This window comes from Acipenser ruthenus, chromosome 33, assembly GCF_902713425.1.
Source record: "Acipenser ruthenus chromosome 33, fAciRut3.2 maternal haplotype, whole genome shotgun sequence".
NCBI classification, from domain to species: Eukaryota; Metazoa; Chordata; class Actinopteri; order Acipenseriformes; family Acipenseridae; genus Acipenser; species Acipenser ruthenus.
In genome coordinates, this window is record NC_081221.1 from 3,308,198 (window position 1) to 3,336,175 (window position 27,978).

Consider the following 27,978-nt stretch of genomic DNA (forward strand, 5'->3'; position numbering starts at 1 on the left):
GTTTTTACTGGAGCAATCTAGGTAAAGTACCTTGCTCAAGGGTACAGCAGCAGTGTCCCGCACTGGGGATTGAACCCATGACCCTCCAGTCAAGAGTCCAGAGCCCTAACCACTACTCCACACTGCTGGGTTGTTTTTATCACGTGAATTTGCTTCTACCTACTGAGGATGTTGCAAAACGGAATATATACTGTATGTACTGCACTTTTTTAAACAAAGAAATTTGTTGAAAATCATTCACCGTTACATGTTGTTTGCTGACTCAGGGTTGTACAGTGTAGAGGATTAAATTGATTCATGCTTCTATTTCACAATCCATCAGGGAATTAAAAATACAGGCTTTAGATTTAGCCCTTAAAAAAAACAAAAAACAGCCAGAATTGAATGTTGCTGGCACTGTTTGAGGTAACCTGGCTCTAGAATCTAGTGCCATAGTGCCAAATTTGCACCCTGAAATGTATCATGTATGGTGTTGGATAAGTTAAGAACTAAAAAGATCTTGGCATAGAAAATGGGGCCAGTAATAACACTAAATAAGCTAATTAGGGATAATAAAATTTATTTTAATTAATTGTGTGACACTGCTTTAAGCGTTTTGGCAATAGTAAACTACTAATAATTCCAGTTGGATGGGTAAACCAGAAGGGTAAAACATTAACTGAAGGGGGTGCGCTCTTAGTTTGTGGAGGTTGCTGCCGTCACTTTCTCAAGCATAGTGATTGCTGCTGGTGGCTAAATTGATGGTTAACTTCTTATTTGATTCCTCACACTCTTATCTCCCTCCCTTCTCCCTCTCCTTCTCTTTCCCTCTGAGAACAGCTCAGGGACAGGCAATCAGGAGAGCTGGAGAGATATAAATGAAGCACCACCAGCTGAGGATGGTGTGTGAAGCCACACTCTTATCTTGTCGTCACAATTGCAACAAGTCAGAATTCTGATCCTTGATAGGGTGGCTTAACGAGAGAGAGAGAGAGAGAGAGAGAGAGAGAGAGAGAGAGAGAGAGAGAGAGAGAAATACAGGAGTAGAAGGCAGTGTGTTATCAGCTGTGTCTTGCTTGGGAAAGGCTGTTTAAAGTGTGGGCTGGGTTAACCAAAAAAGCTGACACTTATAAGGACCTTGACAGCTAGCTTGGAGTCTCTTTGAGAGTGAGGGAAAGAGATAATAGGAGAGAGAGGGGAGTAAGAGGCAAATAAGATAGGAAGGTAAGAAGGAAATAAGGTGAGAGGGAAACAGTGTGGCAAGAGTTCTCTTTTTTTTCTCTTTTTTGGGTTTTTTTCATTTTTTTGCCACCAATCAAAACCGACCACAAAAAAGTATGTGGCAGGCAATCTGGCTACTACCCTTGCTGGGCTCTGCCACTGTGCTACTGCCCAACGAATTACCAGGTAACTATAACCTCACTGAGCAAGGGGCACAGAGCTTTGTCAACGACTACAACACGACATCAGAGAATGTCTTCTACGAAAGCGTTTTGGCTAGTTGGGAATATAATACGAACCTGACGATCGCTAACCAGGAGAAACAGGTAAGGGGCTTTGTCACCACCTTTCTATGCTGATTTTTTTGTGAACTGTGCCCTTCATAGATTCTATTAGGTTTGGGTTGCAATAGAGTTAAATGAAGTACAGCCTTGAAAAGGTAAACCGGCACAAAATGCAATTGCTATTTTTTTTGTAACCTAGCTCTGTGTGGCTCTAGGCTAGAATATCCATTTTGTGTTTAGAGGACTACATTATTTTTCTGATAGAATCTAAACCTTAAATTTAAATAACTGTTTAAACATATAATGTAAAAATCTTACTCATAATAAAACATAGTATGCATCAGCACAGATAAAAAGAAGACAATACATTGACTGTAGGCATCACGGAATCATGAAAGAGTTCATAATTTGGCACATTCCAAAACGGAGTGTTTGATGGATAGGTGTTTTTTTTTTTACAGTGCTGATAGATAATGCCATGTGCATGAGTGAATTTGAAGACATGGGTAAAACTGTTTTATATTACCTTTGTCCACATGCACACTAGAGATTGAAATAATAACTCCCAGTGTATAGTAGTTGGATCCATGACATATTTTATTTTATTTTATTTTATTTTATTTATTTATTTTTCCCACTACGTAAGTGTTGGTGTACAGCTAATTTATTAGGACCCTTCCCGTCTAAAAAAAGCAGACATATTAAACTGTAATGTTATAAAAAGTAAATGACTTTCTAGCATGAGACCTCCAGAAGTTAGCTGTTAAATTAAATTTGTTGGATGCAAATATTTATTGTAATTAAAATATATATATATATATATATATATATATATATATATATATATATATATATAGCATCTGTACCCCAAATACCCCCCCCCCCCCCCCCCCAAGAATCTCATTATGAAAATGAAAATATTGAAAATATGGCCAGGCAGATAGGGGCAATAGCTGTTGAGGTTGGTCAAGTGTGTCATGAATTTTAGACTAAAAATAAACCACTTAAACTGCACTCATCGGTATGTGAGAACGACTTTGTTTCTCAAATGTTGTCAGTTAATTTTTTAAAACAATGCAAATCAAATCAAATTTCATGCATTAAAAAAATGAATCAAGGGGATATTTCTATATAACAAACACCGGATTACAAATTGAACACGGTTAGCTGTTTAAGCAAAAATTGATAATGATGCTTAAGGACAGTGACATTTATTTAAGCATTGAGTGTATTATTACAGGCGATTGTTGTACAACAAAAGAACACTGACAGTATGTCATAATTTGATGAAAAAATAGTATTACAAAGAATGTTTGTCCAAAAATCAATGGGTAGTGTTCTTGAGACTGTGGGCTGAGTCATTAAAAGGTGGTCTACCAGTACAGAATTGTATTGTTCTGTCTCAAGAATTGGGTAGGCTCAAACATTAAATCACACCACTAATTTTCTGTATTCTCTTTCCAAGAATAAGACAGTTTTTTGCCAAAAAAAAAAACAGTTCGCAAACATTTAAAATATTTGATGTGAAGAATGGTATTTTCCTGTATGCGTTGTACAAGGTGTATCTGTCTGTTTGAACAATAGACCCCTGAATGTTATTACATACTAGTAAAGCACTTAGCTTGCTTGTTATTGGATCAAGCTGACATTTCTGAGACAGACACAGCAGCACTAAACAGCATTCATCCAATTTCTAAAATATTTATGAAGATGTTGCATTCTTATCATTTGTTTCAGTTAATAATTGTGTCGAGAAACTATTCAAGAAGATAAGTACCGAAATATAATTGCATCTTTGATCCTATGCGAGAAGGTTTTGCAGGTGTTATAGAAACACTTACTAACTGTGAAAGACAAAAAGCAGGGAGAAAGGGATAAGGAGCCTTGATAATCTGTTTTATTTAGCTATCTGATTACCATTTGAAAATACATGCAGCATTTACTTTGGACACATGTAATTTTTCTAGACACCTTTAACCCTATTGATACTGCAACGATGGCATATTTCAGATTACATAATTGAATTTGTAGAAAAAACTATTACTTTGAAAGCTTTTTATTCTCAGAAAATGCAGTAAACTATTATTACAGTGGTACCAAAATTCTTTACTACTTCTGCTAATCTTTACTTCTGCTGTGCTTCTGAAGTTCTATTACACATTAAAGCTTGTGTACTATGTACTACAGCTATAGCTAAAGGTTTTGCATCACCCTGTATAACTAACTCATTTTGCTTCATAAAGTCTAACGAAACTTGCTAAATAATGTTATGTTAACATATCAAATTGCATACCACTGTAGTTTTCCATATAATTGGCTACCAGTACTACTAAGAGTTATAACATAAATAACAAGATATACATTTTTTACTTGGGGTATGAAAAAAATATGAAATATGTGTTAACCTTTATGATACATGGAATTGACCGCAAGATGGCTGAGTTCCATGCAATAGAACACACATTTCAGTGTTAGTATCATCTAGTTTCATAGTTATGAGCACTGTGACAACCAACCCCGGTCTCCCCTTTATAGATAGGAACATAAGTTTGAGAATGGGTTAGCACACCATTCTCCCCTACTAGGGGGACCTAATTTAATTGAACAGACTCTAGTCTTTGTTTTTTAATGTCTCCAGTGTTTTAGATCCTACTACTCACCTGTTGGGCTATTCCATGCATGTATAAATCTATGTGCTTTCTACCTTATTTTACTCAGTTTCCACTTATGCCCTCTCGTTCTACTCTCTGTGCTAACTTTGAAGTAGTGTCTTGGATTTTGTAGACTTCAGTCAACCATTCTCTCCTTCCTTTTTTTAGGAAGCTCATGTCATTCAGTCCTGGGATCAGCTTAGTTGCCCTTCTCTCAAATGTTAACTTCGTTAACGAAAATAGTGACGAAAATATCTGTCAATGACACATTTTTAATTTAATCAACAATGAGAGGACGAAAAGCAGTCATCTAGACATGACTGGGACACTGACGAAAAATAATTAACTTGACGAAGTAGTGACTGTTCTGTGACGCTGACGAGACTAACACAGAAGTCCCTTATATGATCAGCTGGAGCCAGGCATGTTCTGTAAAATATTTTCGCACGTACTTCATTCTTGTGATCTTTCTCCTCCTGTTGCACTGTAACTAGATTGAGACCATAGGCGCCTAGCCCATAGTGCACTGCACAGGGGAGGCAAACCACGTTTTTCTCAGTGTATACACACTATTATTATATGTTTTGTTATGGTTTTGCTTTTAAACGGTTTAAAATCTAATAAAAAAGTAAAGTCAGTCATAAGACGGCAGAAATCCAACATTAACAATAAATAAAATAATAATAATAAACCACAATAAAACGCACCCTACACGTACAGTGGTTTGACCCATAGTCCGTGCTGCACTAATTATTTACAATATAGCTGACGGTAGCAGCGGTGTGACTGCAACAGAAGTCGGGGAGTTTGTGGAGATAATAATAATAATAATGATAATTAAATATAGGCTTTAGTTTGTTTTTATTCACTTAATTAAATTATATGCAATCGTAGGGTATTTATTTATTTTGCTCATTCCTTGTTAAACTGATATAAAATAATTAAGGCTGGGATTCTGTGGTTCTGTGGTTTTTGTTGGTGTCGGTGATTTTACTCAATCTTAACCAAAAATAAATAAATACAATTAAATAATCTAAAACGCCCTTTTCACGTTTGTGCTAATGATGTTGAACTCGCTTTTCCCATAAAGATAGTTAGTACATTAAGCTGTGGTACTTATCAAAAAACTAAAGAAAGAAAAAAAATACATTTGTATAATATAATCATTACTAAAGGTTTGCAGGACACACTACAGATGATAATAGTAATTAGATTCAAAGCAATGATATAACAAACAAAAAGACCCTTTTGACAGAAACAAGAAACAAGCAGCATAACATGTAACATGTAACATTAACACCACTGTGTTGGAACATGTGATCTGAGGAGGCTGCCAGCTCATTGAAAGAAACACATTTGACCTGTATGTATTGAGATAAGAAATGCAACTACATTTGGAAAATTGCAAACATTAATGACTGGCCATACTCCTTAGTAAAGCATTTGGCAGCTTTGGAAAATCAAGATTGTACTGTGAGCCCAAGTCACTGGGAAGAACAACAAGGATGAAGTGTATTAAGACAGGATGAAGCAGCAGCCATAACACTGCGGCTTATCTTTTTAACTTCAAGGAAAACAAACATTGCTCTAATGTAAAGATGTATTTTACGTCACAGAGGGTAAAGAAGGAAAGGGAAACGAATGCACTCTATCTACGGTAGGAAGGGTCAGAGCTGAAGTATAAATTGCGTGTATGTTCAAATTATTCATTACATAATCACTATTAGAAATTCCATTAAATTCTATGTTATGACAAAAATTGTAGATTATTTTACAAATGGGATAAATATGTCTGAAAGGATTTGGGGTAAAAATTGTAGGCAGAAGTGGATTGGGAGCAAGGACATCCCTTTATAAAAGTGTACCATTGTATTTTGGCAATTTTGGCAACTTTTCCCAAGGTTATACTATGTATTCACCACAATTTACCCTGGTTAGCCATATTTATGTATATGCTTTACCATACCACACTATTCTTCGCAATGCTTGTCCATATGCTGCCATGCTTTCACCATGCTTTATTACACTTTGTTATGGTTTGACTATGGGAGACTTTTATAAGGATATGCTAAGAACAGAGGGTTTGATAAGAGTTAATCCATACATATCCCACTAATGCAAATGTCTTCCCTAACTCTTTAGATTGCAGCCTCACTGAAGGAGCAGGCTTTCAATGAGGCATGGGGAAACAAGGCCAAGCAGCTCTTTGACAACATCCTGCCATCATTCAAGGACAAACAGCTGAAGAAGCTGATTAGTAAAATCCGAATCCTTGGGGTCGCCAACCTGCCTGTGGATGAGCGAGAGAGAGTGAGTATGCGTACCCCCTCGTGCGCTTCCTGTCTTCTAAACTTGTTTCCGTTTATAACCTAGATTAGCTGGGTTCTTTAACAGCTGTTTCATGAATATCAAACCATGTTTTTACTCAATAAAAACCAGACGAGCAAATACACTAGAGATGTTGTTAGAGAAGTATTTATTTATAGTCGATTTCATGCCTGAGTTTCGTGACTTTGTCCCTCAGTCTGCCCTTCAGGTGTTTAAATCGCCCACCTTTGTGACTGAAAAATTCCACCAGCAATCAAGCCCTTTCTGACGCCTGGAGAAACCAGTCAAAGCACATAATGGCATTTTCAGCGGCACAAAATAATTCTATTTCATTACAGTGAACAGAGCTGCTTGAATGAAACTGCTTTTTCCTCTTACAAAGACAGAAGGCCTTGAAGTACAGCACTCTGTTGGTTCACGGTTTGCAAAATAAATACAAGAAGTGAACGATCAAACTTATTTGTGTATTGTGAGGTCCAGAGACCCCTTTTGATTTAAAGGGTTTACAAAGTACAATGCCCTATTTTGTTAAAGCCTTTAGAATTTAATGTATCGAAAATATTATTAAATTATTTTAATCACAATTGGAACAGTTTCAAACATTGGAGCTGTAAGATCCATATTGGTTTCTCTGAAACAGTTCATGTGATATTCCCAATATTTCAGCAGGTAATACAAACTTTGTGGCTATTGAGATGGTTTTTACATGAATTTATGTCAGGTACAGTGATCAGTTTTTTTTTTTTCCTATTTCAGTACAATACCATTTTGAGCCAGATGGACAACATTTACTCAACCGCCAAAGTGTGTCCCCCTGGCGTCTCAGACAAATGCTGGTCCCTTGATCCAGGTCAGTACTTTATAGGGGAACACAAGGGTTGTTCCTCTAGCATCTGAAATGGAATATGTATTTTTTGTTGTGGATAATCAGAAACACTAGTTCCAGGGTGAATGACAAACCCTTTCTAGTGATTGAAAGGGTCTCCAGCAACCCATTTATACTTAGAAGTAGGCTGTTTACTATCAAGTAACCTGCTGATTCCAGTCTGCACTGATTTCATACTGTTGAGAAAATACTGGCAGTACTGTGCCTATATTTAACTAAGCAACGTTTGTGTAGAGAAATGCATCCTATATACCAAACAGCGCCACTGGATGGGTAAATGTTGTGATTACTAAAAACTACAACACATTTTCTGCTGTGCACAATTTCAGGCCATGGTTCACTTAGCTATTATGCGAGTCTGAACTAAATGTCTTTGTGCTGTTTACCGGTACCAGCCTACAACATTATTCTTGGTAGTTAACCCTACTTTACCAATATACATGAGCATCATAGGCAGAAGCTTGAGCTCCCACAGCTGTCCTGATGGAAAGGAGAGGACTATCAGCAGTGTCAGTGCACTGAAAGAGCAACAGTTTCGTGCAACTCACTGCAAAAATAAGATGGTTAGCATAATTTTATTTGTGGGACACAAATGTCCCTTGTACCTTAATGGGTTAAAAATACACAATGGGATCAGCTTGTTCATTTTATAATTAATAATTTGATAAGTCACTGGTTGTAGACACCTGTGATAGAATGTAAGGATTTAGAAAAAACTGTGTGGCCCTCAATGGGTACTTAAAGTGATATTTTGCACTTCCCATAAACCGTACATCCTTCCTAGAATATAGTTTTCCAATGAGGATGAAGTATGAAGTTTTTCCAGTTGACTGCAAAGTTCTGAGCACATGCTACAGACAAGACTAAATTGCTGGTGTAAGACCTTCATACTTCTTACAAATGCATAGATAGCAGCTTGAGCTCCCACAGCTGTCCTGCTGTGTCAGTTCACTGAAAGATCAACATACAATAGTCTCGCAGTTCAAACACAGCAGGGTGAACAAGCCAGTTCATGTTTATAATGGACGTCTTCATGAATATTGGGTCAAAGCTGGGGCTTTTTTCATGGAACATTTAACTTTTTCAGGATGCCTGTCCAGATGCATGTGTATTCCAGGAAACACCAAGATGTATTTATTTTTTTAATATGTAAAAAAACAGAAGTGTGCATATATAACACAGGATACTGTATTGTCTACCAACAATAACAGAATGTCTAGTGGCCAAACACTATATAAATGAATAGTTAAATAGTAAACTAGCAGCAGGAAAAATCATAATAAGTGGCTTATACCAAGACAAATGAACTCATGCCAAGTCTCTTCCCAAGATTTTAGCATCCTTTGACCCCTGAAGGTACACAAGGAATTGAGTGGTTGTTCAAACGTTTTCTTCTTAAAAATACATTTGAGTGTATGACGAGGACAAATTTGGATGACGAGATCTAGCCCATCGGCAAACCCTGTTTTGTGCACCTCAGTGCAAAAAATAAGAACATTAGCATCAAAATACACAATGGGATTGGTTTATTAATTTTATGAATTGAAGGGTATACCGCAATATTTTTTATAAAGGATGGAATACAGTAAATAAACTGACTGGCTAACTCTTGCTTGGCCTCCCTAGACCTCACAAACCTGCTGGCAACCTCCCGGAACTACAAAAAGCTGCTGTATGCCTGGGAGGGCTGGCACAACCAATCAGGCGTTCCGCTGAGGGAGAAATATCCAGAGTTCGTGAAGCTCAGCAACAAAGCCTCCACAATGGACAGTAAGGATGTTACGGCATTTTGTTCTCCCTGTTTGAAAAGTTATAGTCCCACACACACTGTTTAAGGCCCTGTCCACACTACATAACCGTTCTCGAGAACCGTACTCGAAACCGTTCTAATTAATCCAGCTCAAAGCGTCCACACTGAAGTACCGTTTCATGTTTAGTCAGGCTTAATGCGTCCTCACACCATTAGAATAGTTCAGTTACAATTCCCAGCAGCGCAACGAACCGTGGAAATTAATATGATAGTATCCCACCATGCACTGTGTTTTATTTTAAAATAATGTGTTATGTCCCATATTAACAGAGGTGCATATTGTATAAATGACATATACCAAGTATTGTGGAAAAAGTAAATCCGAACACACACACACACACACAAGTAGGGCTTGAAGTTTTCAGGTTTTATTTTTAATCAGGTGAAGTCCCTTTAAACAAATTTAACTGATTCTGTTTTATAATTAAACTCAGAAAAAGCTGTTAATTACAAAACAATCTTTGTTTTTACCTTCATATCTTGCCTGAGGCTAATTCTGGTCCTCTTCATTTTATTTCAAACAGAGCTGACAAATTACATAATTTGTTAATCCTCGATCCTACTTTTAACTCGCATTGCATTTTTGCAGTCGCCTACTTTAACGTTGTGTTTTTGTTATTTTCCCCACTAGTTTAACAGAGATGTCCTGACAGATTTTTTGAAGCATAAAAATGAATACCTAGTGCGGAGTGTACAGTAATAGCAAATCCTTCAGGCGCCTGCTCTGAGTATTTCGCCAAACATACAACAAAGCATTTTGGGATATTGGAGGATACACAAAAAAATGTAGTTTGGTATTACAGCGTCCACACTTCTGATAAACCGCACTACCTGATGCGATCTAATTAGAACAGGACTCGAGACGAGTACGGTATTAAATGCTGCGTAGTGTGGACGCAAACCGTATTTAGCACTTTTAAGCCATCTTAAATGCAACTAATGCGGTTTAAAGGCATAGTGTGGACAGTGCCAAAATGTTCTTGGAGTCTACAGAGAACATTAAATAACATGAAGTCAAGTCACCAATAGCTTTGACCAGTTATAGTGTTTAAAACATTGACGGCAGCATTACTCTACTTAAGTTTCTTATACTTGTTTTACTGAAGAATTTATGACTGAGTGAAAGGTATGGAACTCCTGCCCATCACGGAGAGGGCTGCTGTAGAGTTTTGAGAGGTTGGAAAGTCAACAGTGATAATGTTAAAGGAGGTGAAACAACAACAATTGTTTTTATGTATGATCTGTTTCTTGTATCCAGATTACACAGACACTGGGGACTACTGGCGATCCTGGTATGAATCGCCCACTTTTGAAGATGACCTGGAGAAGATTTATAAGCAGCTGGAGCCTCTCTACTTGAATCTGCATGCTTTTGTTCGCCGCAAGCTGTACGAGCACTATGGATCCAAGTACATCAATCTGAAAGGGCCCATTCCTGCTCACTTATTAGGTAGGCATTTGCAGTAGCTTCCTGTTCCATTGACAATTTTTCATGCATCAAAATATGTTAGAAGAGGACACAAAAGAGCAACCTTTTTTGTTGAAAGTGGCCAAGCGTTATGTGATTAAAGAGCAATTGGTGAACGTAGAACAACGTTATGGATGAGCAGACAGCCACTTGTGACAGCAAATTAGATTGTACACTGTACCACACAGTGCAGCAACACTGAACACTACTGAAACAATGGGATGGGTTACTAAGCAGGTTAACAAAAATGTCATGCCTTATTCATTGAAAGAGCCACATTGGTCTCACAGGTCACTGGTTGTGGACACCCAAAACAGAATGTAAGGATTTAGAAAAAAAAAAAAAAACTATGGCCATCAATGGATACCTAAAGTGATATTTTGCAGGGTTCTTTCACATAAAGCATACATCCTTCCAGCAGTGTTGTAATCGAGTCTCAAAAATGGGGACTCGAGTCGAGTCACAGGGGAGTAAAGACTAGAGTCAAGTCAAGCCTTTGACTTGCCAAGCTCGAGTCGAGTCACTGAGTTTGCTCGAGTCGAGTCGAGTCACCTGTCTGGCTCGAGTCAGATCGAGTCATTAGTTCTGACAGTTCAAGACAGTTTGATTTAATCAGATTAATTTTATAGGAGATTGGCAATCTACAAGTAAAATGAAAATAACATTTCAATTAAAAATACTAAATTGAGATGCACAATAATGAGTTCATGCTTGCCCCACTGTTGTTCACCATTAAAGGTCCACGGTTTCAGTGTTGTGTTTTGTCTCTCCATTTCAGTTCGATTCCTTAGCCTATTTATAAGCAGATTTTGTTGTTGACCATACAGAGGCCCTGTTACCTATGTTCAGTTGGGTTGGATGTACAGTAATGGATACCACAAAACAAAATAATGCATTTAACCATTTATTTACAATTTTATTGATGCAGCCTCAGTGTTTTTCACTTTTTCTCAACTGTGAAACTCTTTAATAGGTTTATTCGACACCTTAACCTTGTCAATGGAAATTTTGTAGCATTTAATTTGATATTTGATATAGAGATCTTACTTCTAGGCCTTAAAACATAGCAGTTAAAGGAAAGCAGTCCAAGTAATGCAACTGAGGCGAAATCAGAGTTTTAGGAGGCTGTGTGGTCCAGTGATTAAAGAAACGGGCTTGTAACCAAGAGATCCCCGGTTCAAATCCCACCTCAGCCACTGAATCATTGTGTGACCCTGAGCAAGTCACTTAACCTCCTTGTGCTCCGTCTTTCGGGTCAGACGTAATTATAAGTGACTCTGCTGATGCACAGTTCACACAACCTAGTTTCTGTAAGTCGCCTTGGATAAAGGCGTCTGCTAAATAAACAAATAATGATTTGTTTAATGACCATTGTATACTCGCACATATAAGCTCCTGTTCAAAATCAATAAACTCAACCTAATTTGCTTAATACTACAGAAATAAATATATCTTGAAAGGCTAAGAGTTTAGCATAATAATGCGTTTTACAAAATAAGTAACTTTTGTTATTTTCAGCTACAAAAAGGGTTGCTCACTACAGTAATGCATTTTAAAAATAGCACCCTTTAACCACCTATACTTAGCACAATAAAATCCCACTTGTTTTTCTAAATAAAATCATCAATATAGTTAAAATGCGCAAACGTACAGTAATGTTAAGAGGTCAATTGTATTTTGAATAAACCTACTAACGTAAAAGACTGGTATTATAGCTGTTGTTTCATATAAACACATGCAAAATACCCCAGCAACACAAATCAAACATTTTTTTTTTACTGGTGTAACACTTGATCTGTTCACCCACTATGACAAAATCTACAGACCACTTCTTAAAAATTAATTGAAAACTATGCAGTTCCATCCTCAACCTTTCATCAGGCAATGTTGATTGGGCCCAAAACCATGCTGCTGTGGTCAGGTCTGCCCATTTTTTCGTTTTTATGAATTAATTCTTTAAAAAAGCAAAACATTTTTAACCAAACTAACTCTAAAACATCTACCCAGAATGCAAATCAGTGGTTGTAGAAAAAAAAGGAGAGGCTATGGGAATGTAAAAAAATAATTTTAGACAATGTGTTTATCTAGTTTATCTAGTTTTTCTAGTTTCTCAGTGCTGGCAGGATGCAGATTTCTTATTTCCCTCCCCGTCTACTCCATAGTTCTTGTGAACTCGACCAGGGACTCGAGTCGCGTCTTCATGCAAGGACTTGACTCATCGAGAATTGCTACTCATTACAGCTCCAGAATATAGTTTTCCAAAGAGGATGAAGTATGAAGTTTTTCCAGTTGATTGCAAAGTTCTGAGCACATGTTACAGACAAGACTAAATTGCTGGCACAAGACCTTCATAACTACAAGATACAAAAATCTAAAAGAATACCTCATAGCTGATTTATGTTTTAATAGTGCAAGTTTGAATAATCATCAAAACTATGATGTTGTATTGTGTGGCGCTCCCCGTCACTTTGACCAAAATTAAGGTGAAATAAAGAGATAGACATACCATCAATTTCCAATTGTTCTGTTATTTTTTACCATATGGCGTCTTTCTTTGTATTGTCTTTATAACCACTGACACTGGCATCATAAAGAACATTATATTTTTCGACTTTGATAATGAAATTCTTATTGATGTCCGTTTCTCTTTTATTTCTGTGGTAATTTCTGTGTGAACGAGACAGTGACAGTCTGACAGCCTCTCCTTTGACTCTGTCTGAGTAATGACGTGCTGTGTACAGAAACATAGAAGGCTCGCGCAGACAAACCGTCAGTTTGAGACAACAAGGCAATTGAAGGGGGGAGTTTGCATAGCAGGTACAGGAATATAGAATGGTAATGTACACCTCTTCATGGTGACCCCCACCCCCCCAAAAAAAATTATATAATACGCTTAGACAGTTGTATGGCCGCAAGATTCTCAAAATTGTGAAAAACCGTGAGTTTCATGGGTAAACTTTGAGACTTGACATCCATGGGCAAACCTCTGATTATTAAGGTACAGTAACATTCTGACCAGTTGACAGTCGTCCTGTGTACAATTCTGTTTCCAGGTAACATGTGGGCCCAGCAGTGGAACAACATATATGATATGATGATTCCATTCCCTAACAAACCCAACATGGATGTGACACAAACCATGGTCGATCAGGTAACTCCATCATTAACACACTTTATTTGAATCATCCGCTATATCCAACAAGGTGGAATATACCAATAATGGCACTGTTTCAGTGCGTTGTCATAAAAAAAGCAGTCATAGGATGTTAAAAAAAAAAAATGGTCGAAATCAGCGGTTACTACAAATACTGTATATATATATTTTAAATCTACCCTTATCTTAATATTATACAAAGTAGTACAATACAGCCGTGTGGAGTGGTGGTTAGGGCTCTGGACTCTTGACCGGAGGGTTGTGAGTTCAATCCCAGGTGGGGGGGACACTGCTGCTGCACCCTTGCGCAAGGTACTATACCTAGATTGCTCCAGTAAAAACCCAACTGTATAAATGGGTAATTGTATGTAAAAATAATGTGATATCTTGTAACAATTGTAAGTCGCCCTGGATAAGGGCGTCTGCAAAGAAATAAATCACAACTGTCTGTCTATTTTAAATGAGCACTAATGCATATTCGGACCCCTAGAATGATTGCACTGGATCCAAAACCGTGGTTCTAAAGTCTATGGATGATTGCATGATGCCAAGCTTGTAGCCTGTGGTGTGCCACGGTTTAAAATGTTTCTCTCCATTTACAGAAGTGGAATGCAACACACATGTTCAGAGTTTCCGAAGAATTCTTTACATCCCTAGGACTAATTGGTATGCCACAGGAGTTCTGGGACAAATCCATGTTGGAGAAGCCTGACAATCGGGAGGTGGTGTGTCATGCTTCTGCCTGGGACTTCTACAACCGCAAAGACTTTAGGTGAGTGTGCTGTTAGGGATCGATGGGGAGCACAATTCAGGGGAACTGAGCCCTATGCAATACCATAGTATGACAGTCTTCGATCAATATATATATATAAAATTAAAAGTATTTTTGGGATATACATGAAAGGTTTAAATGGTTAAAAAGAATCATAAATACTGCACTGTTTACTTTGCTTTCTACACAGCTGAAATGTTTTTGTCCGAAACATCCTGAAACATTTACTGAATTATTATTATTATTTGTTTATTTGGCAGACGCCTTTATCCAAGGCGACTTACAGAAACTAGGGTGTGTGAACTATACATCAGCAGAGTTACTTATAATTACGTCTGACCCGAAAGACGGAGCACAAGGAGGTTAAGTGACTTGCTCAGGGTCACACAATGAGTCAGTGTCTGAGGTGGAATTTGCCAGTATGTTTTTATTATAACGGTATGTATGCTTCACTCAGGATTAAGCAATGCACTACAGTGACAATGGAGCAGCTGTTTACAGTACACCATGAAATGGGCCACATAGAATACTACTTGCAGTACAAGGACCAGCCTGTGACTTTCCGTGGCGGAGCTAACCCTGGGTTCCACGAGGCCTTAGGCGACGTCTTGTCACTGTCTGTTTCTACACCCAAGCATCTAAAGGAAATTGGCCTGCTCGACATCGTCACTGATGATGAAGGTAAGGAGTCACACAGAATTGGAATATATCTTAAAACCAAGACAGCCTTGACACAGTAAGGTGGATCAGATCACCAGCAGCCAAGCAAGCAAAAGCTAAGAGGGTGGTACAGTGGTCTGTATTCTGGGCCAACATGTATTATACTTTTTGGAATGATGTGTTTTGAGTGTTCATCCCCAACTCCAGACTTAACTTTAAGTGCAGGTGTCTACTCCATCAAGGTCTGATGTAAAATACATTATTAGTCAGGGTACCAGTAAACTGAAAATTGCATATACTGCGTCTAAAAAAAAAAAAAAAAAAAAGAAAAAAAGCTTCGATCAACTATGCATATTAATCATCTAAAGAAATTAACAAAAAAATTGTAGAGATATATCCATCCATTGATAGAAAAGGTATTTTAACTGGGGATGTGCTGCCTGTGTTTAAAGTGTTGGTTTGGTCTAGTTAGGCTGGACTTCACTTATTACAGTCTTGTGCAGCAGCTGGAATTGTTTCAGATGGTGTGGGGGATTGGAGGGGTGGTGTATTGTGTTGAGGAGGGTCAGTTGGGTATGAAAATGTGAACTGTTATGTGTTTTTATCTATCTGTTAATGGATTTTATTTAGTTTAATACATTTATTATGTTCAGCACTTCATGCATTGTTTTAAACTCGTAAATTGAATTTTATGATGTATGATTTGGTTTTGTAGTAGAGGCAATATTTGTTTATTTATTTATTTTTAATAAAGTTCTTTTTTAAAATTAAAAATTAATTTCCTTCCAGAAAGTGACCTTAACTACCTTTTGAAGATGGCCCTGGAGAAAATCGCCTTCCTCCCATTTGGATACCTAATTGACCAATGGCGGTGGGGCGTGTTCAGTGGACGCACTCCCCCTGAGCGCTACAATTATGAGTGGTGGTACCTGCGGTGAGTGAGCGTGAGAGTGTGTGAGAGAGCAAGGGTGAAGTGGGGCTGCTCTGCTCTACAGGCAGACCCATTGAATCTAGATGTTTTGAATTCTGATTGTAGGAACACTTGGGCCACATTTAGTCCTGGGGTATTCCAGCCACAGACACAAACCTTTACAAGAGCAAAAACAAACAAACAAAAAAAAACCCTGCTGGATTAAAGTGAACTCCACCAGACAAGCTACCAATGCTCTTATAACGATTTTGTAGGAGCAATGTATTTTTTTGAGCGTCTTTAACATCCTTCTGCAGTGTCTTATCAAAGTTTGTGTGTCTTACAGAACAAAGTATCAGGGAATCTGTCCTCCAGTTCCACGCACTGAGGAACACTTTGACCCTGGCGCAAAATTCCATATTCCCGGAAACACCCCTTACATCAGGTAGGCGCCTTGTAAACAGATAGACACAATCCTATTTAGCCAGATGGTGGTTTCCTCCTACGCCTCCCCAGTAAGATGGTTTGTAACGATTATAACGGGTCACCTTATGAGGAATGGCTCTCCAGCACCGTGGTTGTCTACCCATACAGTAGCAGCATGTATTTCTAATACAATAATATAGTAACTATACAATGTTCAAAGATATTACTTACTGTTTTTCATATCTGATTTTACCTTACAGATATTTTGTGAGTTTCATCCTTCAGTTCCAGTTCCATCAGAAACTGTGCCAGCTTTCCAACCATACAGGATCACTGCACAAGTGTGACATCTACCGAAACAAAGAAGCTGGAGCTATGCTAGAGTAAGAACATAAGAAACCTTATGAGAGAGAGAGAGAGAGAGAGAGAGAGAGAGAGAGAGAGAGAGAGAGAGAGAGAGAGAGAGAGAGAGAGAGAGAAATACAGGAGTAGAAAGCAGTGTGTTATCAGCTGTGTCTTGCTTGGGAAAGGCTGTTTAAAGTGTGGGCTGGTTTAACCAAAAAGACTGACACTTATAAGGAGCTTGCCAGCTAGCTTGGAGTCCCTTTGAGAGTGAGGGAAAGAGATAATAGGAGAGAGAGGGGAGTAAGAGGAAAATAAGGTGGATAATTATAAAAGAAACAAAAATCATAAACCAAAAGTATTTAACTCTGGACTGGTTAGACTACCAAAGCAAGACCTAGCTTATTACATATCATATCTACACCCATTAAACAGTTATGGTCCAAATGAATAAGACATGATTTTTTTTTCCCCTTCAGAACGGTCCTCAGTGCTGGATCTTCCAGACCATGGCAGGAAATCCTGAAGAATGCTACCGGAGTTGACCATATGGATGCTTCTTCCCTACTCGAATACTTCCAACCTCTCACTCAATGGCTTGAGAAGCAAAATCAAAACGAAACACTCGGCTGGCCCGATTTTGAGTGGCGCCCCCCAGTGCCAGAGGGATACCCTGAAGGAATTGGTAAGAACTCACATACTCACATTAGGGGTGGGAGAGCAGGTTCAACCCCTAGCCATCCCTTGGCCTCTCTTCATGTGTATATAAAGACAGTTGTGCCAAATAAGGAGGGTTGGGGTGTGGATTACACTACTGTGTAATGAGAGGGTTTGAACTACACATCCCAAATCATGGGTAAGCAAACATTCAGTCAAGCAGGTTAAATGCAAAGTGCATCAACCCGCTGTGGTGCCTTGAAAATGCCATTCAGTAAGTCTTTATATCATACGGGAATCTTTTTCTCGGTAGCAATGAGAGAGACTGCAAATCATCTTGGCCTCCTATATTTCAGACATTCAGGTACAGTATTAGGCAAAGCTTCAGAATGACATTTGGGATAATTTGCATATATATCTTTAATAGCTTATTCTAGTCATATTAAACACTGTGCGCAAAACATCCTTCTGGGTTTATTCCTGCATTAATGTATTAACATAGTATATAAATTATCACCTTTTCACTACTGTGGTATTATGTCTTTTTTTTTTTTGAATGGCTCAGGATGCAAATATAACCTTCATCCATGTGGATGAAGGCTATATTTGCATCCTGAGCCATTCGAAAAAAAAGGATATGTATCTAGTTTTTTTTTTGCCTTACCCATATCATTCTATTGAACGTATATTGCTTTAACATTGACAGTGAATTAAACAGGTTCATAAAGAACAGTTAGGGCACTATGTCAGAATTTTGTGATTTCAGTTTTTACCGTTTTAAAAAATGTAATTAGGCTGATTAAAATGAAGTTATGTACACCACAGCTGCAACACAAAAGTGTAAATCTAGTACAGGCTTCTATTTTTTCCATTCGGTTTGAGGTCGTCTGCATTGGCGTACGAGTCATTTTTTATTGAATTGTATTGAAAAAATAGTATTGTTAACTTTAAAAACGGGTTGTATAGTAAAAAAAAAAAAAAAAGACATACTTTTATTATTTTTATTTTTCCACTCCAACAAAACAAATTATTGTTTTGTTGTTTATATTAGTCATCAGTCATTACGGTTAAACAAACACACAAAAAAGACATACAATAACAGGGAACTAACTGACTTACTTGCAACATTAGAGCTAGTTTTTAATTTCTAAGCCTTTTAGTTGAGGATTTTCCATTTGTAAAAGTCCTTTTTGACATTATGAAAGGCTGTTACTGTGTTAATGAGGTAACTTTGCTTACAGTGGGTAAATAAAACACAGTACGTTGAGTCTCATCTTAAGTTACCATAGCAATAACCAGCAACGTCATTTATTTATTTATTTATTTTAGCTAAGACTCCCTGCTCTATACTCTAGTATGCGTGACAATTCAAGTTTCTCTCTCTCTCTCTCTCTCTCTCTCTCTCTCTCTCTCTCTCTCTCTCTCTCTCTCTCTCTCTCTCAAAACAATGCAAACCTAAACCTTACAAATAGCCTTTGAGGGACTTCTGTGCTAGCAGACAGCATGGCTAGTTCATAATTGCAGTTATCACGTTTTTTTGTTATTAGGTACTTTTCATAAAGATAAGGATTGCAGCGCCATAATTAATCTTTAATACAGACAGCAATGTCTGTTTTTTATGTATAACTTCCACATGGTGAACGTGCACAGTAGGCTGAACTATGAAAGAATGTAGCAAAGAGAAAAGAAAAACATATTTGAGTGTGATTCAATTAATTCAAGTTGTAGAAAACAATATTCTCTCTCTTCCTACAGATAAAATTGCAGATGAAACAGCAGCCAAGGAATTCCTCAGCCGGTTCAACGACACGGCCGAGAAAGTCTGGAACGTGTACAGTGAGGCGTCCTGGGCATACAACACCAACATCACAGAGCACAACAAGCAGATCATGGTAACAGCAAAAGGGCTGCCATTTAGACAAGCTGGGCTGTGGGGAGAGTGACCTGTTCTTTGTGCCCCATGAACACCGTGTCTTCTAGAATGCTGTTGTTGTACAGTGCTTTAAATTACTTGGAGCACTGGAAAATATATAATGGCATCCATCAACATTCTCAAGCTTTCCAGCCATTCCTTACATTGTTTTACCACCAACATATATGTTGATTTATAAAACAATGCCTTTTGCCTCAGCACCATTTGGTGGACGTGATATGGGTATGGGTATTTTGATATGGGTATGGGTATTTTGATATGGGTATGGGTATTTTGATATGGGTATGGGTATTTTGATATGGGTATGGGTATTTTGATATGGGTATGGGTAGTTTATCCTTTTCTATCGCTTGCTCGCCTTCGAACATCTCATGGGGTATACTGTTGTATAAGCATATGCTTTCTTTGCTTGCTTTCTAGTTGCAAAAGAACCTTGACATGTCGACCCACACCCTGCAGTACGGGCTGGAGGCGCGTAATTTCGACTATACGGATTTCCAGGACGAAAGCACCAAGCGCATCCTCAAGAAACTGAGCGACATTGAACGGGCTGGACTTCCTGAGAACGAACTGAAGGAGGTCAGAAACTGTTCAGGATAAGGGAGCAACAAAACAGCAGAATCACATCAGCATTCTTTAGTCTCATGGTGCATTGCATCCAACACACTGGGCAATTAATTAAGCCGTCCAGTTGGACCGTTTCATTTTTATTATTATAGTGTGTGTAATAATAAGAATAAAAATCTACGCAAACACATTGGTAACTCATGTTCAACTGTTTGGATTTTACAAATTTAGAATTTTTTTTCCTTTTCTAGTACAATAATATCCTCTCCAGTATGGAAACCAAATACAGTGTAGCTGAAGTTTGTCGTGACAACGGAAAGTGCCACCCTCTGGATCCAGGTGAGCAGCCACAGCTTTTCACTTTACTGAACCTAACCTGTTTCTTCAACCCAGTGGGGTGGGATCCTTGGCCGTCCCCTGCCCAGCACACACCATTATGTAAATGCAATCCTTGTGACTCCTGCCTTTCCCACGCTTTCTCACAGATCTAACAGAGGTCCTCGCCAAATCCAGGGACTACAGTGATCTTCTCTTTGCCTGGAAGGGGTGGCGTGATGCCTCAGGGAAACAAATCCGTCAGGAATACAAGAGATATGTAGAGCTTAGCAACAAGGCGGCCAGGCTGAATGGTAAGGGGTATCGTGCACTTGAAAGATTGTGCGATTCATCTGAAAGTTCCCATTTCCCCCCACCACAGAACCGTGGTTGTTGGAGATATGGGAAGCTGCATTCATTCCATGCTATTATGTAAGAAAGACCACTTGTATGCATGTGTTTTCATGTCATGACTTGTGACCAGTGGTATTTTACTTTGCAAAGCAAATGAGGGCAATTATTTCTCAAGTAGTGCATTGTAAACTTAATGAATCTTCTATCTGTTGCAGGTCACTCAGATAATGGGGCATTCTGGCGGTCCCTGTATGAGACGCCAACCTTTGAGCAGGATCTAGAGACACTCTACACCGAGATGCAGCCTCTCTACCTTAACCTGCATGCCTACGTCCGAAGAGCCCTGTACAAGAAGTATGGAGCGGAGAATATTAACCTGAAGGGTCCTATTCCTGCTCATGTGCTGGGTAGGTCAAAATGAACTTGAATAGACGCTTTTACCCAAGGCGACTTACAGGTCTTACAGGGCAGTAAAGGGTTACAATGTAAGCGTAATATTTACATACAGTGTAGTTTACAGTAAGTGCAAGTAATACAACTAAAATACAATATGAACTAGGATGCATCAAGTTAGGATTACAACAATTTACATTGACCAAACATAATGATCAAACGTATTCTTACATTAGCAGGAAACCAATATGTAAAACTGCAAACACAACAATAAGCAGTAGACACACACATTAGTCTTTGGAAAGGCTAATTTAATTTGTTCTCCACAGGTAACATGTGGGCCCAGTCTTGGGCTAACATTTATGATCTTGTGGTTCCTTTTCCTGGTGCCACCCAAGTGGATGCTACACCAGCCATGGTTGCCAAGGTAAAACAGACTAGATAATACCCAGGTTTGGGCAGTTCAGCATATCTGTCTTTCAAGTCAATGAAGACGTGTGCATTACTTTCTGTGGCTTTATTGGTTCTCAAGTATTGATTCACCACACTTCCTTTAAAGTAGAAAATCTCTGGTAGACATACGCTCTCTTTTATTACATGTTTATGCAAGCTTTGTCCCTGAATATAAAAGATACCATTACATGAATTACATTCTCCTTTGTTGTTTTCCTTGCAGTGTGTATATATATATATACACATATATATATATACACTACTGGTCCAAAGTTTTAGAACACCCCCATTTTTCCAGTTTTTATTGAAATTTAAGCAGTTCAAGTCCAGTGAATAACCTGAAATGGTACAAAGGTAAGCGGTAAACTGCCAGAGGTTAAAAAAAAAAGTTTAGGTTACCTAAAACTGAAAGATAATGTACATTTCAGAGTTATACAAAAAGGCCTTTTTCAGGGAACAAGTAATGGGTTAACAACTTACAGCTGTTCTGCAGCAATGGAAGTAAATTAAGCCTTGAAAGTTGATGCTAACAATTCCTACAGGTGTCCCAACTTTTGTTGATTACTTACAAACCCTTTGTCTGTGTAAAAGCAGTGTTGGAACAGACTGTGTTACTACACCCTCTTAAGCATTATTTGGACAGTATTGTACTGCAGGAAGTAGTAGATTGCTCTCATAATGGCGAGAAAAAGGCAATTAACAAAGGAAGACAGACAGACCATTATAACCCTTAAAAGTGTAGGTTTTTCCTTTAGAGAAATTGCAAAGAAAGCCAAGGTGTCAGTGAGTACAGTTTCCTACACCATCAAAAGGCACTTGGAAACTGGAGGAAACTCTGACAGGAAGAGGTCTGGCAGACCCAAAGCCACAACAGAATCAGAAGACAAGTTTCTGAGAGTCAACAGCTTGCGTGATAGGCGGCTCACAGGACAACAGCTTCAAGCACAGCTTAACACTGGTCGAAGTAAGCAAGTCTCAGTTTCAACTGTGAAGAGAAGACTTCGAGCTGCAGGTTTGACAGGTCGAGTGGCAGTAAGAAAGCCATTGCTAAGATGGCAAAATAAGAAAAAGAGGCTTGCCTGGGCCATGAAGCACCGCCAGTGGACTACTGAAGACTGGAAGAAGGTCTTATGGACCGATGAATCAAAATTTGAAATCTTCGGTTCATCACGCAGGGTTTTTGTACGCCGTCGAGTAGGCGAAAGGATGGTTCCTCGGTGTATGACACCAACTGTCAAACATGGAGGAGGAAGCGTGATGGTCTGGGGCTCTTTTGCTGGATCCAGAGTCGGCGACTTGCACAGAGTGAGTGGCACTCTGAACCAAAACTGCTACCACAGCATTTTGCAGCGCCATGCAATACCCTCTGTTATATGCCTAGTTGGTCAGGGGTTCATCCTATAGCAAGATAATGACCCAAAACATACCTCCAGGCTATGTCAGAACTACCTTAGAAGAAAAGAACAAGACGGTAGGCTTCAAATCATGGAATGGCCAGCACAGTCTCCAGACTTAAACCCCATCGAGCTGGTTTGGGATGAACTGGACAGAAGGGTGAAAGCAAAGCAACCTACAAGTGCAACACATTTGTGGGAACTTCTGCAACAGTATTGGGAAGAACTTTCCGAACAATATTTGATTTCCATTGTAGAAAGAATGCCACGAGTGTGTTCGGCTGTTATATCTGCAAAAGGTGGCTACTTTGATGAGTCAAAAATTTAGATTAAATTTTGTTAAACAAAACGATTCCATGATTTCTTTTTTATCTCCAATTGTTTATTTGTTCTATGCTTTAATTTCAGAGTACATTGAGACATTAAACTGCGTAAATTTCAATAAAAACTGGAAAAAGGGAGGTGTTCTAAAACTTTTGACCGGTAGTGTGTGTATATATATAATATATATATATATATAGTATTATTGCTGTATTTATGTGGTGAGATATGGTGCAGGTTAACAGGAGTTTAATGTTTTTCAGGGCTGGAATGCTAAGAAAATGTTTGAGCAGTCAGACCATTTCTTCACTTCCCTGGGTCTCCTCCCCATGCCCCAGGAGTTTTGGGAAAAATCCATGCTGGAGAAGCCTACTGACGGACGGCAGGTGGTTTGCCACGCTTCTGCCTGGGACTTTTACAACCGCAGGGACTTCAGGTACAGAGAGAATGGGACGAAACTGCCACAGGCACTTCCACAGCACAATAGAAGTGTTCATGGATGCCATCCTCCCTGGATTTGTTGTTGAACTACTGCCCAGTTAATCACATAATAATATTTTCTGAGTGCCCCGTTCTTTTTTTTAGATAAATAATATCAAGATTTAACAGTTTTTCATACCATTTTAAACACCAGAACCGTGCTGTGTGAAAGGTATCGCTGGGAACTGCAAGAGTAGAATACAAGCAAATTTGTTGAGCCAGCATGGAATGGTAACAGCAATAGGCAATATAGACAATAAGGCAATGAACAAATAATCTGATGCAATTTAAATTTAAATGTCATTTGGCTGCAGTAAATCTTGTTTACTGTGCAGTTTAACTCCTTAATGTGTCAATTACATTTAAATACACTTTTAGTGCATGTTAACCATTTACCTAGGAACTGATAGGACTTGCTTTTAGCACACTTCCTCTTACTCAGTAGGTCTGGAAATAATGCTTTATTCTTGTATGTAACAACAACTTTATTGTATCAGAAGGCTACAGAACACTATGTTGTGTTTACAAGAAATGCTTAATTTTACATTTGCTGCAAAACTCTTTAATACAAGGGCAGGTAACTCCAGGTTTACCAGATATAATTATATGATTAGGTACTTCAGGACCACTCACTGGCTTAATTGATTCAATTGAATAATTAAAGGCATGAGTAGCATTGAGTGGTACTCAGCCAAGAGAAGTTATTAGAAGTTTTGTCTGCCAGTATAACAGGAACCTTCACATTGTTGAAGCACACTGAACTACACTGTACTGTTGAAGCTAAATGTGCATAGTGCAACACCTTCACTGTGTGCTGTATGCAGTATGGGCATGAGATTTCACTTTTTTGAACCTGTTCATAACCACAACAAAATACCGGCCTAGACACAAATCCTAAACAGGAAAACAACAACCTGACAAGATTTAAAGAGTGGTTTCCTGTTATGTTAACTAAAAGTTAACTTTAAAGTTTTAGAAGCACTGTTTCCAAAGGGAACACCGTGCTAATCATCTACCAGCATTCTAAAGTTTGTCAGTCATTACAATTACCATGAAATTCAATTCACTTTTTAGCTAGAGGCAAACTTAAGGACAAAGTCATGTATCTATTTGAATTAAATTAACGCATCATCGAACTTTGAAATTCCATTTAAATTGCATGAACTTTACATTTCCTTTAATGTTGTCCTCTGGCTAAACAGTTAATTGAATTAACTCAACCACCTTGTAATCATTGCAAATCAAGCCTCAAGGATTGTAGGTTACAAAAAACAAAACAGTCATATATCTAACCACCATCTATCAGAAGTTACAACTTGTGTTAATCAATTCATAAACTGCTTTAAAAATAACAAAAACAAGCACCACTGTCAAAGGTCTTTCTCACTTGATCCTTGATTACAACTAATCATAAACCTTAGAACTTTCACCCACTAATCAGAAAGATTGCATAATTCAACCGTAACAGTCACTAAGCTGACTCTTTCGAATAAGGCAAAAGCAATGGTTTATAATAGCAACAAAACAACACTTAAATGACAATGTCTTTTTCCTTTGCACTTTTGAGATCCAACAGACTGTAATCAGTCATCTATGATTATAGCTCTGGCACCAAGAAACCATGTTTGTAGCAATCCAATTCGTTACCCTTTCACTTCAGAATCAAGCAGTGCACAGTGGTGACGATGGATGATCTCATCACCGTCCATCATGAGATGGGACACGTGCAGTACTTCCTACAGTATAAGGATCAGCCCATCTCCTTCCGGGATGGAGCCAACCCTGGCTTCCACGAGGCCATTGGAGACGTCCTGGCACTGTCTGTTTCTACGCCAAAGCACCTGAACAAAATCGGACTGCTGGACAAAGTGGAAACTAACCATGGTATGACATTTAAAGAACAATGATGATTTTTATACTTTTGAGAAAGCATAGTACTCACTGCCTTGTTGTTCCTATTAAACCTTCAAATTCCCTTCCTCGCCCCTAGAGAGTGACATTAACTACCTGATGAGCATTGCTCTGGACAAGATCGCTTTCCTTCCCTTTGGGTATCTTATGGACCAGTGGCGCTGGAAGGTGTTTGATGGGCGCATCTCTGAGAAAGAATATAACAAGGAGTGGTGGAACCTCAGGTGAGACTTAAAGGATCTGTCAAGTCTGAAAATACTCTCCAGATCTAAATGACCAACCCCATAGTGTATTCTTAAGTTTCTTACTACCCCCACCTTCAGGTTAAAATATCAAGGTCTGTGCCCTCCTGTGCCACGCTCCGAGGAAGACTTTGACCCAGGTGCCAAATTTCACGTTCCTGCCAATGTCCCATATGTCAGGTGAGTTGTATTCATCACTATATGACCTAGATCCACCTATAGTCTGAGTGGTCTACACTTCACAAAAACTAAACTGAAACTGTTCTGAAAAAGGAATGAATTTTAGTGTACAGTATGTGTTGTTTTTTTTTTTTTAAGTATAATAATTGCCTACTTGCATTCACCTTGAAAACTGCCGGTAATTCATTCACAATATTCACACTTAAACTGTGAGAAAACACTTTATCATCAATCACCAATAAGAGGCCTTTCCGAAGCGAGCAGCTTTTCGCACAGAGTATTTGTCCCTTAAAATCTCAATCGGCTAACAACAACAGACTTTTTAAAGCTTGTCGTCTCTTTGTATGACTGTGGCTTTCCTGTCCTCTCCAGGTACTTTGTCAGCTTTGTGATCCAATTCCAGTTCCACGAGGCTCTGTGCAAAGCAGCCAAACAGACCGGGGCCCTGCACGAGTGTGATATCTATCAGTCCAAGGAAGCTGGCAAACTACTTGGGTTAGTCCTGTACAACATGAATTAAAACTGCAAAATATAAACATGTACAATGCTTTCCACCATTTTAGCTTGCGTTTAATTTGTGTCACTATTATTTGCAAAACACTGAAGGACACCCTTTTGCCCCTTTATAGAGATGTGATGAAGCTGGGGTTCAGTAAGCCTTGGCCTGAAGCCATGAAAATGATCACTGGGCAACCTAACATGACAGCCATACCCCTACTTAAGTACTTTGAACCACTGATTAAATGGCTGGAAGAGGAGAACAAGAAAAACGGTGATATCCTGGGATGGCCTGAATACGACTGGGTTCCAGGTAAACATGACTGCCAGTTAGACATGAAGGACAGTTAGTGGCTTTATCTACTAGAGGGGAGCAAGTCAGTATGACAAATAATTCTGATCAAATAATAAATATACTGCGCTATGTGATAAAAAAATATATATATATATATATATATATATATATATATATATATATATATATATATATATATATATTAATATATATATTAAAAAAAACAAGACAAAAACTATTTCCAAAACAAATGTAAATTGCAAATTTAATGTTATTTGATTTAGTGTTTATATATTTTTAAAATTTTACAGGTACTAAAAAAGCAGAAGAAACAGGCAAGGTCAGTTTTCTGGGGATGGACCTGAGCAGTGGCCAGGCTGCGGCAGGACAGTGGATTCTACTGGTCCTTGGATTGGGGCTGGTGGTGGCCACCAGCTACCTGGCATACAAGGTGCTCTCCTCCAAAAGGAAGCGATCAGTGTCTGAACTGGAACTCCAATAAAACCTCCTGCTGCTTTTTTCAGGTCAAAACTATTTGATTATGCAACACGAGCCAACACAATTTTCTAATTTATTTGTAAATTTTAAACTTAACAAAATTGTCAAATGTTAAAAAAAATACAACATGAATTCATTTTGCTTTTTTGTTTGTCTAGTCAGAAAAGTGTGTGCAGCTTCTTTGTTTAAATGTACTTATTAATGCTGTATCATATTGAAAAACAGAAGTCTGTGTGGTTGCCTTTCTACTATAAAAATAAAAATAAGAATACAATCAAGCTGAAAACAAAGTTTATTTTTCAAAATGATGAATAAACACCCTTACAAGTGTATCTGTAGCATAACCATAAAAAAATATTTAAAATCCATTTTCCTTTTAGCTTTAATATTCTTTAATATTGCACTGTTCAAATATAAAGTAAATTAGAACCTATGGCACAAAATGAAAGGCCTATTACAATATACAGACCTTTCCCATTTACAGACCTTTCCTATCGTTTCCCATGCTATTGTTTAACACAGAAAGAAAAAATCTTCCAAAACATTCTTGTCTTAAGCCTTCAAAAACTGCTGATATTCTTCTGTGGGTTAGAACT

General features: G+C 38.3%; 2 protein-coding genes across 3 annotated transcripts in view; one reads left to right on the plus strand and one right to left on the minus strand.

The window, feature by feature from the left end:
- The window catches only part of LOC131704939 (coiled-coil domain-containing protein 103-like), a 64,277-nt gene that overhangs the window by 29,677 nt on the left and 6,622 nt on the right, over positions 1 to 27,978 (minus strand). The window lies entirely within an intron of this gene.
- LOC117433335 (angiotensin-converting enzyme-like) lies at positions 996 to 27,660 on the plus strand. Its single transcript, XM_034909351.2, has 25 exons — positions 996 to 1,526; positions 6,278 to 6,445; positions 7,220 to 7,313; positions 8,976 to 9,119; positions 10,418 to 10,609; positions 13,681 to 13,778; positions 14,384 to 14,553; positions 15,011 to 15,234; positions 16,003 to 16,147; positions 16,470 to 16,568; positions 16,810 to 16,932; positions 17,371 to 17,576; positions 19,304 to 19,440; positions 19,902 to 20,060; positions 20,300 to 20,387; positions 20,534 to 20,677; positions 20,933 to 21,124; positions 21,440 to 21,537; positions 23,542 to 23,714; positions 25,419 to 25,642; positions 25,749 to 25,893; positions 25,993 to 26,091; positions 26,464 to 26,586; positions 26,721 to 26,902; positions 27,196 to 27,660. The coding sequence occupies exons 1-25, from the start codon at positions 1,317 to 1,319 to the stop codon at positions 27,384 to 27,386; spliced, it is 3,828 nt and encodes a 1,275-aa protein (XP_034765242.2). The 5' UTR covers positions 996 to 1,316; the 3' UTR covers positions 27,387 to 27,660.